Raw genomic sequence first — 13,476 nt, 5'->3', positions numbered from 1 at the left:
GGTGTGCTCCCCCTTGCCCCACGCTGCAGCTCTCATCACTCCTACAGCTACGTTCACCTCTGCCCCTTCAGCTGGGTGCTGTTTCAAAGTCCTGCTGGAGGATGGCAGGCTCTTTTTCTGAGCAATACGCACATGGGCTGGGCAGCGTAAGGCAGCCGAACGCAGCCCTCGGCTGCCAAAGTCACTGCAGCGACTGCGGTCAGATAAATGAACCTCTGGTTTATTGACACCACCCCGAGCGGGGTCGCTGAGCACACGCTCTGAAATTAGCACAGGGAAGAGGTACCGGGGAAGCAAGTGCTGGGGGGGAGACGATTACGTGGTGGGCTTGGAGCCACCCCGCTCCACCGCCGTGGCAGGAGCCGGAGCCTCAGCTGGTGTAAATCACAGCAGCACCGACTTCCACAGCCCGACGCCAATTTACGTCATCCGAGGATCTGGCCCGAATTCAGGCAGGTCACTTCCAAAAACCCCAATGTTTTACTGTCATGAAAATGTCAACATTTACTTCTCAGCCCGGCCGCGGTGCTGAGGTGGCCTGGAAGCTCTTGTTTTTGCAAAAAAAAAAAAAAAAAAAAAAAAAAAAAAAAAAGAGCAAAGAGAATTTACCAGCAGCAGGCAAACCCCTGCTGGGCTGACGTTCCTGCCCATCAATGCTGCTGGGTCTTTGAGGGAAGCAGGATTTTTTGGCTGGGCCCGGTGATTTCATGCACTTCGTCTTGCAGAGCTGCCTCCTGACGCTGCTCTGCTGTCATGAGGGGGGCCCCGCAGACCTCCCCTCGCCATGGGGAGGGGACATGAAGACTGAGTGTGCTGCACTGGGAGCTCAGCTCCATCTGGGGATGCTGCTGGTGCTGTCCTGGTGTCCCCTGTCCCCCTTTGGTGGCATAATTTTGGGAGGGCGATCGCTGCTGCCTGCTTCACCGCTCGCTCCCGGAGGGCACGGCTCCGCGCGCTGCTCCCGTTGGATGCCTTGGGGAGGGGGGGGGACTGGGGAAAAATGTCCATGCCCAACGCAGGACAAAGTCTTTACCCGAGATCTCAACGTGACCAAATGTATAAATAACAGTGAAATGCAGCCTGCAGGCGGCACAAGGCGAGGAAGCAGCCTTGCAGCAGTGTGGGGGCACAGCCAGCCCGCAGTGTCCCCTCTTTCCGTCCCCTACAGGCCCGGCAGCAGCCTGCTGACCAGGTCGATGACGAGCGACGCCGGCTGCACGGGGTCGTACTCTGCAAACAGGTGGCACAGGTTCTCCGAATCCGTCTGGTTTTTGGCCACGAACCCGAAGATCCTGGGGGAAAGGAGAGGGAGATGCCTTTAGCTCGCATCCAGGGATCCAGAGGCATGCGCTCCGAGCGGCCCCGGCCGCCGCGCGGATCCCGGCTCCAGCAATTCCACCTTGGCCTGCTCCCCAATCACGTTTGCTTGGAAGAAAAACAGCTGGGAGAAGCTTTTCTGGCAAGGCTTCCCCAGCTGTGAAACATTGCTCGAGCGCAAGGTAAAGCCAGATATCAGCTCACTTCCTCAGCCCGGAGCAAGCGAGCCGCTGGTTAGGGCAGGGGGCTTGGGTGGGGGGTCCCATTCAGGGGGCGCAGAGCCCAGCGGTGTGGCTGAGCTCCCCACCTCACCCCGCAGAGCAAAGCCAAAGCCTCCCCCCCGTCCCAAATCTCAGCCCTCCACCACATTTCATCGCCCCCCCCCCGGTTTGTAAGCGCGGGTCCTGGGGCCGCCCAGGTTGGGTGCCCCCATTCAGCCTTGCACCAAGCAGCGCTTACCTGGAGGCCTTGCAGTACTTCTGCCACCTGGAGGGAGGAGAGAACGGGGTTTGCTCAGAAAAGTGACACTTCACTCATTTCCACCCACACGGGGGGCTGCAGGGCTGTGCCCGCCGGGGGGGCTCGCCCCGCTCTGCCCCTCTCAGACACTCACTTTCTGTTCTCCGGATCCATCCCGCAAAACCTGACGGTGGCCAAGGGGTAGTGCCTCCTAAAAAACACCCTGCGGGGACAGAGGAGAGCGTGGCGTTAGGGAAGGGCCCAGCAAAGCCGGGGGGGGAAGCGGGCACGTGCACATCCAAGCGCTTCTCCACGGGGGGGGGGAGGCTGGAAGAAAGCATCTGGGGCGCAGCCCCTGGACCCCTGGACCAGCGCCACCAGCTGCATTTGGAGCAGCTTGGTGCTCCCTGCTACAAACACGGGGGCCAATCCAGCCCACGATTGCAACACGGGTTTGTCCTCGCGGGCCAGATTTTCCGGGCACGCTGCGAGCTGGCGGCTCGGCGGCGGCGTGCGCCCAGAGGGAGCCGCGGTGCCGTGCGCCGCCAGCCCCTGCCCCTTGCTCCTCGCCGCCGCAGCCCTTACTTCCTCTGGATGTCCGTCAGCGTGATGCCCTGCTCCGTCACTTTGAAGTGGACCAGGGTTGGCGTGGGCAGCGTCTCCAGCTCGAAGGTGGAGGAGATGGCTTTCTGGATGGCCGGCGCCCCTGCCAGCGTCTCCATGCTCACCGAGCTGAGGTACAGGACGTTGCACTCTGCAGGGACAGCGAGGAGGGGGCTCAGCACGGGGCCGTGTCCCCCCACATCCCCCCACATCCCCCCCGAGCACTTCCCCATGCCCAGCACGGAGGCACCGTCCCGCAGAGCGGGGCTGACGTCCCCGGGTCAGATTTGTTGCGATGCAAACGAAAGATGGGGTGACTCAGAAATTCTTCGCGAGTTTATTCTGGTTTACTCTAATCCTTTGTACTAATTGTTTTAAAAGTCAGAGCATTTAATTTCTGGTTTCTAAATGTCAGATTTGGCTTTTTTCTTTTTTCTTTTTTTTCTTTTTTTCTTTTTTTTCTTTTTCTGTTTATTACATATTTCCTTTAATGAAAAGCAGAAGTACCCCAAGCCAGCTAACAGCTTAAGGCCAACCTAAAACATGACATTTCGGGCTGATTGCGCTGCTGAAAGGCCCCGTTCTGGGTCAAGCTAAACTTTGCAGCTTGCCAACTGATTTTCCAGAATTTCCAGCAAAACAAAGCCGTTGCCGATTCCCGTGACTGCGCCATGACCCGTCGGCACTGCATCCTCCCCGTGGCTCTGTCCTCACCTGCAGCCCCCCCAGCCGGGCTCTGCACACCCCAGGGCAGCAGAGACCCCAGACCTCTTCCCCCAGCACCTCTCCCACCAGGTCCCACATCAACGTAACCCCACAGTGGCTCTCAGCAGCCCCGAAATGCCCGGTCCCTCCCTGAGAAACTCCAGATGTTCAGTGCCCTGATTGAAGGGAATCAGGAGAGAGGCTTAGAAATCAGAAGCTGCTTAAAACTGGGCTAATTTAAAAGACTTTGGGGTCTTTTATGAGCCTCGGGAGCTCGAGAACTGCCTTTGCAAGCTTTGCTTCACTGTCATGAGGACAAAAATTGTCCTTTGTTTAGGAAGATCATGTTGCCTTGTGGGCTCACGATCTGAGGACGTGAAGAAAAGCCGCAGCACCCCCAGCCTGGTGATGAAGCCAGGAGAGCAGCATTGTAACAGGGCACTGGGGTGCTGGCACGTTTGCAGCGACAGCTTTTCAGCTCCAGCTGGGAGCAGTGTCAGAGCTGATGCCCAAAAATCAAGGGCGGTGTTCGATACGTGGGGACTAAACCCAATGTGTGAGTGCCCAGAGCTCGAACTACTGCCAGCTCAACCATCCCGTGCCTGCTCCTTTCCTCACCAGCAGATTTCTTCAGCAGGGACAGCGCGGGCTCCGGGGCGCAGTCAGGGCTGTCTTCATCAGCGAGATCTGCACGGACAACAAACGGGAGCTCTGACATCCACGGGCCAAAGCTGCATTGCCGAAATTCCTTCTGACACAAGGGACTCAGGAACCTCGCGCCGCTTAAAGCAATCACCGGAGGGTCGCCCCCCCTCTTCCCGCAGCACCCTGCGCCTCGGTGGCTTACCTCGGGTGGGGATGCAGAGCTTGCAGGGCAGTGCCAGCGGGGTGATGGCGTGCTGGTACACGAAGGCGGAGAGGCTCCCTGCAACAGCACAGAGCTGCCCGTCAGCGGGGCCGTGCGCCACCGATCCCCCCACCCATGCAAACTCTGGCAGCAGCATCCCCATGACCGCAGGAGAAGGGAGCAGGGTGCAGGAGAGCTGTCTGGGGGCATCGTGGTGAAGGGCGAGGGCTCTCCCCCACCCCTGTGGGCTTGGCTTGCGGCACAGCCCCGCTCCTGGTGACGGCCCCGTCCTTACCGAAATACAGCTCCTTGTCCTTACCGAAATACAGCTCCTCGCTGGCTCCTTTCAAGTGCACCCCTTTGGCCGATGACTCGATGAGGAAGTGCCGGACGAGCTCACTGCTGTCCTCACCTTCAAGTGACATCGAGGAGAGTGTCAGCACCACTGTGAGCGTGGCCGCTGCGCCCCTGCCCACCCCGGGGTCCCCAGGGTGCCCACAGCCGGTGCTGGCACAGGGAGGAGATGGGCAGGCACAGATCGTGCTGCCTGCATCTCCCACCCAGGCATGTTCTGAACCTTTTGGGCTTGTTTCAGCACCGTGGAGCTGGGCTTATTTTGGTTCAACCCCCGTAGCCAACCCCACCTTCCCGAGCGAGCCCCTGTACCTGTCTGGGTGCCGGATGGAGAGCCGGGAACCTTCATGGCCAGCCCGAAGGAGCCCCGGTACGACGTGCTGTCCCGCACAACGAACGTGCCTGGCTCTTTGTCCTTCAGCAGCTGGATTGCTGTCAAAGCACCAAAAGGGGCTCAGCGGAGCAGAATGGGACCCCCACGTTCTGCTCTGTGCGCCCTGCTGATGCTCTCCGGCAGTGCCAGAAACAAACAGGAGGGCCAGGCAGCTTTCTCTAGATTTTAGGGGCACGCAGGGGAGTTCTGAGCCCCCCAGACCCATCCTGGCTCTCTCCACACCCAGCACCTCCCAGGGCCCTTGGGGTTCCTCCCCGAGTCACTGTGGGGTGACAGCCGAGCTCCTCCGGGGAGCTCTGGGTGCGGGGCTGCCCCGTGCTCGCCGCCTCACCTCGGTCCCTGCTTATGCTCGGCTTGAACCAGTATTTCGACGTGTCCATCACAAACTTCATGGTCGGCTGGCCAGCCCCGTGGGGACCTGCAAGGGACGGGAGGCAGAGCTGGGGACACGAGGACCTTCGCAGCGGACGCTGCCGAGAAGGGACGAGCCCTGGCAGAGGGATTTCTCCCTCGAGCCGGCCAGGGCTGAAGCGGATTTTCAATCCTTTTGCTCAGAGCTTCCTCCCCACTCCTCGCAATGATTCATTTCCACGTAATTATCCTTGGCAGGCCGTGGTGGAGCACGGAGAGGCAGCAGATGACCCTCCCGGCCATACCAGGCTGCCCAGAAGTCCGCTGGACCATGAGGATTTACACCCACGGAGGATCTGACCCACAAAGCTCTTCTGCTTTTCCCATGAGAATCCCAATTAAAACCCTCTGCCCCGAGAGCTGCCTCTGCTAATCTCCTCCGGAGCACAATAGCCCTATTGTCTGCCCCTGAATGGGGGACCTTATAAACCTCGGTATCTTCAGATGTCCTCCAGAGCGAACTGGAACCCTGACCCCTCCTCCCCGCCCCTTCCAGGCCCACAAATGAGTACAAAATGACAGAATTATGGTCCTTGCTCTCAGCTGTTATGAATAAGAGCATCCGCATCGCCTCCAGCTGACCAGATCCTGCCCCACGATGCCAACGGGAGGAACCCCATGGCTGGTGCAGGGTCACCAAAGAGCTGGAGACCCCCACAGAGCCCGGCAACACCATGGGGATACTTTGAGGCTCTCCAGCTCCAGCAAGGACCTCGTGTCCTTTATATCCATCACCCGCAGAGCAGAAATCAGCATTTATCCCCCTTTCCCAGCAGCTTTAGGGCTCCTTCCCCCTCCCCAGGAGCTGCCCCATGGCAGGAGGGGACTTACTGTCGGCGACGCAGGAGAGAGCTGGTGCTGAGAGCGCGTTGTTCATGCCACCGAGCCCCGAAACTGGGCTGAGGCTGGGAGGAGAGCTCTGCTTGGTAGAGGCTGGAGAGGCTGAGGTCAACCGGGGGGACGCATCTCCTTGCTCCCGGCACCCGTTCACCAGCAGCACCGGGATGTCGGCCGCCGAGTTGAGGATGGAGGGGGGGCAGCTGCTGGCCTGCCCCTTCTGGGACAGGCTGGCGTTGGTTTTGGTGGAGCAGGCTGCCCTGGGCTGGTGGGAAGCCAGGGTGAAAGGTTCTCCGGAGGGGGACCTGATGCCCGGGGAAGGCGGCTGGGGGCTGCCCATGGAGCCGGCAGGGGACGGGCAGGCGGCATCGGAGTCGTCGTTGTGGAGCGAGTGGGTGTTGCTGCAGGGGGGAGACAGAGCGAAGGTGATCAGGGGGGGCTGCTGGGCTGGGGTGTGATGCATGGAGCAGTCCAGAGACCACACGCCAGCCCTGCTGGGTGTCAGCTCCCACCCCGAGGTGGGAAAAGGTCTCAGGAAACTACTCAGGTACCAGCTTCATGCCCCCTTCCACCCCCATCACCAGCCCAGGACAGGACTGTGGGGCTGTGCTCACCTCCCAAAGACGTAGCTGGTGTCCGAGCTGGGGCTCATGGAGAGCTGCGAGACTCCGCTGGTCCTCTGCTGAGCCCTCACCACGTGCACGGGCTTCAGCAAGTTGTCAAAGCCCGGCGAGGTGCCGAGTGCGCCGGGGCCGTAGGAGATGCTGTCCTGCTGGCCGGCCGCGCAGTGCAGGGGCACGGCGATGCTCTCCGAGGCTTTGCTGCAGCTCTGGAAGCCAGCCCAGCCCGGGGGGGCCAACCTGGGGCTCTCGGGCCCTGCTGGGCTGGAGAAAACGACGCTGCCATTCGTGTAGTTGCCTCTGGGTGCTCCTTTCGGGGGCAGGAAGCCGTGGCTCTGGGGGGACCTGGAGAAGGGGCTGGAGGAGCCCTGCAGCACCTCGGTACACTTGGCTCTGGCCGGCGTCATCTCGATGTACTTAATGTCTGCAGGCAGAAAGAGGAGGCTGTTAATGATTCAGTGCCCGAGCAAGGTTCGTTACACACCTCTCTGTTCACCTCCCTGTCCGTTTTGGCTCCGGTTCACAATCCCCAGGGGGTGCCGAGGTGCTGCCCCCTCCCCGCACACCACAGGGCTGCCTCTACGGGAGGCACAGACCAACGCCGGCCTTCGTGGAGACCCGATGAGGGCCGATCTCTGCCCCGACACCCAACCGTGGTGTCCCACCCAGGTGCTGGCGGGCTGCAGGAGGGGTTACGTGCGGCCACGTCTGCCCGTGCAGCTCCCCCCTCACCGGGTGCGCACGCCGGCGCTTGCCGAGACCTGCCGTGGGCGGCGGGTGTTTCCTCCAGCAGCCGCTCCGTTTGTACCTGACTCAAGGGAAAAACATCTGGCTGCTCCCCGGGGTGACATCAGGCTCGGGGGTGCCCGTCCCGCCTGGCCCTGCTCACCCGTGGAAAGCTCCAAAGCTTCGCTGTGTGGAGGAGACGGGGTGGGCTGGCTGGCCGGGCTGGCAGCGCGTCTCCGAGCCCCTTTGCTTGCCTTTGTTTAAAAATAATGCCTCTGATGGAGCTCCACGTGCTCCAAGACCTTCAGCAAAACTCACAGCCAGAAGGGGAAGCCCAACTCCAGCACCCTGGTGCACAGCAGCCATGGATACGCTGAGCCCTAGGGTGAGCAGAGCCCTGAACCACGCTATTTTGGCACATGCTCCCCTCCCCCCAACACCTCCATCCATTGCCAGGACTTCAAACTGCTTTGTTTTTGCCAATGGTGCACAGAGTACAAAGGAGAGAAGCTAAACTAAGGCATATAACAGCAGCAGCCCCCCAGCAAGGGGCTGCTTGTCGAGGGTGACGTGGTTCGAAGGGCTTGGGGTCCCCCCAGGCCCTTCAGGCTGCGCTCAGGCTCGTTGCTTTTAAGCCAAGAGGGAAACGTCATAAATGTTTCAGGGCTCCCTGCGCAGGGCTGTCCACCTGGGATTCCCTGAACAAGAGAAACCTTCTGGCTGAGCTCGGAGGGGGCTTTTAGCAAGAGACACAGGCAGCCGTGCTCTAGGGGCTCGCAGTGATGGCGAGCGCGCCGCCCGCCCAGGGAGGGTGCTCCCGGGTGCGTCACATTCCCCGCTCGCGGCGCGCGCCTCGCGTCTGGTCTGAACGTGCCCGGCTTTGTTTGCAGCTCCCAAATCCTGCTCCGCCGTGGGGCTCGGGAAGGCTCCCCGCGCCCTTTCTTGGAGAGGGAAAATCCATTTTGCCGCAGCACCCAAGAGCTGCTCCCGGCAGCGGAGTTTCCGTGCCTCGCTGCTGCCCTGCGCTCCTGCTCGCCCAGCGCTGCCGCCGCTGCGTGATGCGAGGAGCACCCAAAAAAAGCAGGAAAAGCATCGTATATATGCATAGTATACATAGCATACGTACTGCAAGCATGTACGGCAGGCTCCTGGCCGGACACTTTTTGTCAAAGCCTCCCTCAAAAGGGGAAAATAAATGAGGCTTTTCATTGCGCTTTAAAGAAATAAAAACTGAAACGCCTCCGCGCTGGGCTCGCGGGGCCCTGTGCCTCCTGCCGAGGCTCCTGCTTATCAGGTGTGGCTAAACCTCAAATATTTGATCAGGATCTTGGCAAGTTTTTCAGCATCAGGGAGTGGCAAAAAGCACCAGAAGCACCAAGGCTGGCTGTCACGCGAGCCAGGAGGACTGCTCCCTGGTTCTCCAGCGAAGGGTGAGCACCAGAGGCAACTGACAGCTGTTGGGAATTGCTGCAGTGTCTGTTATGGAAACAGCAGAGAAGAACAAACCCCTCTCCTATATCCTTGGGCACCATCAACCTCCTTCCAGCCCTCGCATCAACTGATTGAGTTCTGTGCTCCCCTCTGCCAGGCTGGAAGGGGACGGCAGCGCACGCTTGGGCACCGTGGGCGCTCCCCCGGCTGCCAGGGATGCAATGCAGCACCAGGAAGTCCACATAAAAAAGAAAATGAAAGCTGAAGGGAGGCTTTTCCCACCGAGTTCAGGGCCAGAGTTCCAGATGTTCAGTCCCACACTCGGAGCCAGGTTTTGAAAACCACCAGCACGCTACCTGCTGAGCTGCTCGGGCGGCAGCCCCCGAGCGCGATGCGTCGCGGAGACGCATCCAGGTCTCCTCCAAGTGCTCGTTGGAGGAGCAAAGGGCTGAACTTGCACTTTGTCACCGCACTTTATCTGCAAGGCCAGCCCTTGTGTCTCGGCGGAGCAGGAGGCACAGTCTGCAGCTGCTTCAGCAACGCCCAAAGCCCCGCACCGCGCTCGCACCGCCAGGCTCCGGCTTATCGGCTGCCCCGAGCTGGAGTTCACCGCGCCCGATGTCATGCACCTTGTCCTCCCCCAACCCCACATTCCTTGGGCAGGAGTAGCCACGAGGGATCAGGGAGAACAGAATTTTTTTTTTTTTTTTTCCCTGTCTGTAACATCCTCTCATTTGACCTTTCTCCGGAACGAGGGCTGCAGACAGATTCTCAAGGTATTTTGGCGTCTAAAGACGCGGCTGGGCAATCAGGCCTTCCAGAGGCAGCCAGACGGCATCTTTAGGCACTGAAACACATCCCAGATGTGTGCTCCGGCAGCCGGTACACCGGAACGTGAGCATCAGCATGCAGCTCCCTGTCTGCCTGTGTCACCTTGTGCACAGCACGCCGAGTGGCTCACACACTGCAGGGGAGGCACAGCAGGAGCCGCAGCACTCGGCACAGCTCGGGATGTGGGGATGGCAGCGATGCAGAAGCGTTCCCAAAGCACCCAGGCGTGAGAGCAGCAAGAGGTGGGTGCCTGTGCTGCTGCCATTCTGCGTTTTGCATGCCAGGCGTGCTGCCGGAGGAGTGCACAAGCCCTGGAGAAAGAATTTCCCTGGCAAAAGGACGGGGAACATTTAACTAGGATGGTTGTGTAACCATCGGTAGCTTAGCCCGGGGCTTTGGAAATCTGGCTTCAAATCCTCATGTCCCACGGGTCCGCTGTGACCCAGGGAAAGGCTCCGCTGCCCTTCCATAGAAGCAGGGCTCTGCTGTGAGGTCGGGCACGTATGGACACCAGCTCCTGTGGTCAGGGCCCGTCTCTGGTCCCCGATGGCATCAACGTGGACCAGGAGCTTTCTGAGAGCCCCATTATTCATGAGAAGTGTTTTCTCCAAATGCAGGGAAAGAAATATCAGGTTGGATTAAAGGCTGTTCTTTTGGCTCCTGTTGAGCTAGCTGGACAAGAGACCTTGCAGAAGCAACCAGACTGAAGCTGGGTACCCAAAGCCTGTTTTTGACACCAAGCCCCGATGCCAGGACGCAGCACACCCACACAACACCAAACCCTCTGGGGACAGGGGGATGTTACCATGCCCCACGGACCTCTCGTGAGCAGCTCTCACAAGGTCTGAGCCCTGGTGGCCCCGCCGCGCCAGCAGCGCCTCTTGCCTCACCTATCACCTCCGGCTCGTGCTTCTTGGTGGCCGTGACATCCCCTTGGGAAGCGGGCTGGGCCGTGTCCTTCACCGGCTTGCACATGAGCGGCTGGAAGGTCGGATCGATCTCGAGGATCAGCTTGTTGAGGCTCTCTATCGAAATGTCCAAGGTAGGAGAGCCGAGGTGCGCGTCAGGCTCCGTGCCGGCGTCCCCCTGCTGCTGCTGCGGCGGCTGGCGAGGGACCCCGGCTCGCTCCGGGGAGGCCTCCTGCTGCCCCTGAGCTCCAGCTGAGTGCTCCAGCACAGGGTGGGCTCCATACAGCCCCCCGCCAGGCACCAGGCATCCCTTGGGGCACCCCACAGCCTTGGGGTCAGCCCAGCTGCCCGTGGAGTAGTAGCAGTAGGACGCTGGCAGCGCGGAGCAGCCCGCGTACCCCGCCGCGTGCAGGCACTTGCTGTCCTCCCGCGAGGGGATGTGCACGGTCTGGCCAACGCGCAGCACGTGGTTTTGGATGACCTGTGACATGGCTCGGCGCTGTGGTTTGGCAGCTTGGAGTCCAGGGGAAGCCTCTCCCAAATCCTCCTCCTCCTCCTCTGCGTCTCCGAGCTCGGGGTGCGCTTCCACGTGCCCGTCTCCCCCAGGGACCTCGGGGCTCTCCCTCAGCCCAGCGTCTCCAGCAGCAGAAGAATCTGAGGAATGCGGAGAGAGGAGCGGTTACACAAGGCATGCCCAGGGCAGGAGCCGACTTCAGTGGAAAAGTCTATAAAAGCGGGGATTTGGAGCGTGAACCTGGAATCCCGCTCGGAGGAAAACCAAGCCATGCTGGTCTCGCTTTCCCACTCCCTTCCAGCCCTCCGCTTGCGGTGTCACGGCACATTCGGGCAAGTGCAAGGAGGTTTAATTCGCAACAGCTTTTCAGGATTCAGCAGCCTGAAAAACTAAACGCCTTCTGCTTTAGTGGCGCGGCGCTTGTTTTCGTGGCAAGCAACGAAGCTCAGCATCAGCCCGACAGCCCCGGCAAGGGGTCCTGGCTCTCAGAAGCCACCCAAAGAGGCGAGGGCAAGGAGGGAACCCCCAGCCACGCCGGGGAGGCTTACAGCAGGCCGGCAGGATGGCGCTGCCTGCTGAAGCGATGCTCCGCGGGTGGGCGTGAATCGAGGCTGCGGTTTTCTTTGCTGGGACGCCACGAGCCGAGCCCCCCAGGGCTGCGTGTGGGGCTTCCTCAGTCAGGGAGCTGCTCTGGGAGTGTTTGCTATCATGTTTTGAATGCTCTCTGGCCTCGTTTTAGATTGAATGTATTTTTAATTCCCCCTCCTGCGAAAACTCGCTGCCGCCAAGTGTGCTGGGGGAACCTCACGCTTTTGTCTCGGGCTGAGAAAACCCATCCAGCCTCCTCCGTCCCCACCATGGCAGCCAAAACACAGCACAACGGTGCTCAGTGACAAAAGCTGAGCACATTCTCTGTGCCTCCAGGTTCTGCTTGGCCTCGGTGATCCCTGGAAAGGGCAGCACCAGGGGGATGTCCAGAGCTGCTGACCAACCATCCCAGAAACGAGCTAACCCTACAGCTCGGGGCTCTCCCCTTCGTATCCCACACAGATCTGCTGCGTAACGCACGCAAACAGTGGGCTATACCTCTTCCAATATTTGCCCTTTCCAGTCTTGAAAGGCTGACTAATCCGCCCGGTTATCTCGCATCGATTAAGGATGGAGTCAGAGGATTAGGAGCGAGACACATCGCTGCCGGGCAGCTCGTGGGCGGCGGACGCGGCGCTCACCCGCTCCTGCACGCCTGCCAAGCGGTGACTAATTGCTGAGCACGGTGCTGAGCGCTCTCACGCAGACGGGGCTGGTGCTGGCTTTGCCCTCCGTGGGTTGCACGGCCCCGCGGGAGCCTCTGCTCGCCGCGAACGGGGGCACCCCGAGCAGCGGGAGCTCGCCGAGGGCAGGGGACAAGGAGCAAAACGCTGCTGCCGGCAGCGCCGGGCACGCGGGGCAGCCACCGTGAGTCATGCCCATGACTGCTCTGCGAAGAGCAGGGAGAGGTTTTTGACGGGTGTGGAAAGGGAGAGTGCTTCGAAGCCACCTAGCCTCCTCCCAGAAAGCACCCACGGTGCGCCCTGAGCCTCTGGCGGGTTGGATTTGCGGGACCGGGAGGCTGGTGAGGAGAAAGGTGAGGAGCGATGATGTGTGCTGCAACGGGAGCTGTGCTGCAGCAGGCAGAGCACCCCGGGAGGCTGCTGTTGTGCCTTTAATTGCCAATTAGGCACATAGCATCTCTGAACTTTAACCGACAGTGTGCTAATGCTACAGACTTCCCGGACAGCTGCCCCGTTGCCAGCACCCACAAATTTCTCTTCCTCAGCAGTCCTGGGCTCAAACCTGGAGGCACAGAGGGTGCAAAAGGGGCTGGGGACAGAGTCCCCCGTCCCCTCCATCTGTTTTTTTTCTGCCCTGCGCATTGGGTTTAGGGGTGGTCAGCAGCCTGCCCCCTCCTCCTTTCCATTTGCTGCGACACCGTGGGCACGAGGAGCACGGCGCAGCGCAGGGCTGGGAGGGAGAGTTGGTTAAATAAAAAAAGGAAGAGTCATTCCAGGTCAAAAACATGAGCTCGGTGGAGCGAAAATTGGATTCTCCCCTGGGGAGAAGAGCTGCCTGGCTCCAGTCAGCGTCCGCAAGACAAGGCTGGTTTTAATTTAAGTAGGTACAGAAATAACGTGCAGCGTGCATGAACCAGGACTCTCAGGGGGTTCCAGGAGCATGCACGCAACAGCTTCCCTCCTCTCTTGTACTCCTGCCCTGTGTTTTTGATCTTCCTCGTGCCTGACGCTGCCAGAATTAACCTCCAAACCACATTTCTCCTCCTTCCCCTTCCCTTGTTTAAAGTGAGAGGTTGCCCAGGCTCCTCGCAAGAACCCGGAGCCTCTGCTGCCGGCTGCTCGGCCGGGAGGAACGAAGGAGGAGAGAGGCTGGGGTGAGGGAGGTCGGCTGCCGGTGGCCACCAAGAAGCCAGAGCTGCCCACAGGCACCGGGAATTTCCAGGAGGAACCCGAAATCCCTGGGGGGAG

General features: G+C 60.4%; 1 protein-coding gene across 1 annotated transcript; it reads right to left on the bottom strand.

Moving 5' to 3' along the window:
- Positions 1–575: 575 nt before the first annotated feature.
- Positions 576–10,985, bottom strand: TNS4 (tensin 4). The gene is made up of 12 exons (XM_082778824.1): positions 10,426–10,985; positions 6,542–6,971; positions 5,922–6,328; positions 5,011–5,097; positions 4,598–4,717; positions 4,251–4,343; positions 3,932–4,009; positions 3,703–3,771; positions 2,362–2,530; positions 1,931–1,999; positions 1,777–1,803; positions 576–1,292 (listed from the first exon to the last, which is right to left on the bottom strand). Exons 1-12 carry the CDS (start codon positions 10,931–10,933, stop codon positions 1,163–1,165), a joined length of 2,187 nt encoding a protein of 728 aa, XP_082634950.1. The 5' UTR covers positions 10,934–10,985; the 3' UTR covers positions 576–1,162.
- Positions 10,986–13,476: the final 2,491 nt, after the last annotated feature.

The sequence above is a fragment of the Aythya marila genome (assembly GCF_965140915.1).
Source record: "Aythya marila genome assembly, chromosome: 25".
Lineage (NCBI taxonomy): Eukaryota > Metazoa > Chordata > Aves > Anseriformes > Anatidae > Aythya > Aythya marila.
The sequence above is the reverse complement of the archived record's forward strand: the minus strand, read 5'-3'. Positions and strand labels throughout refer to the sequence as shown.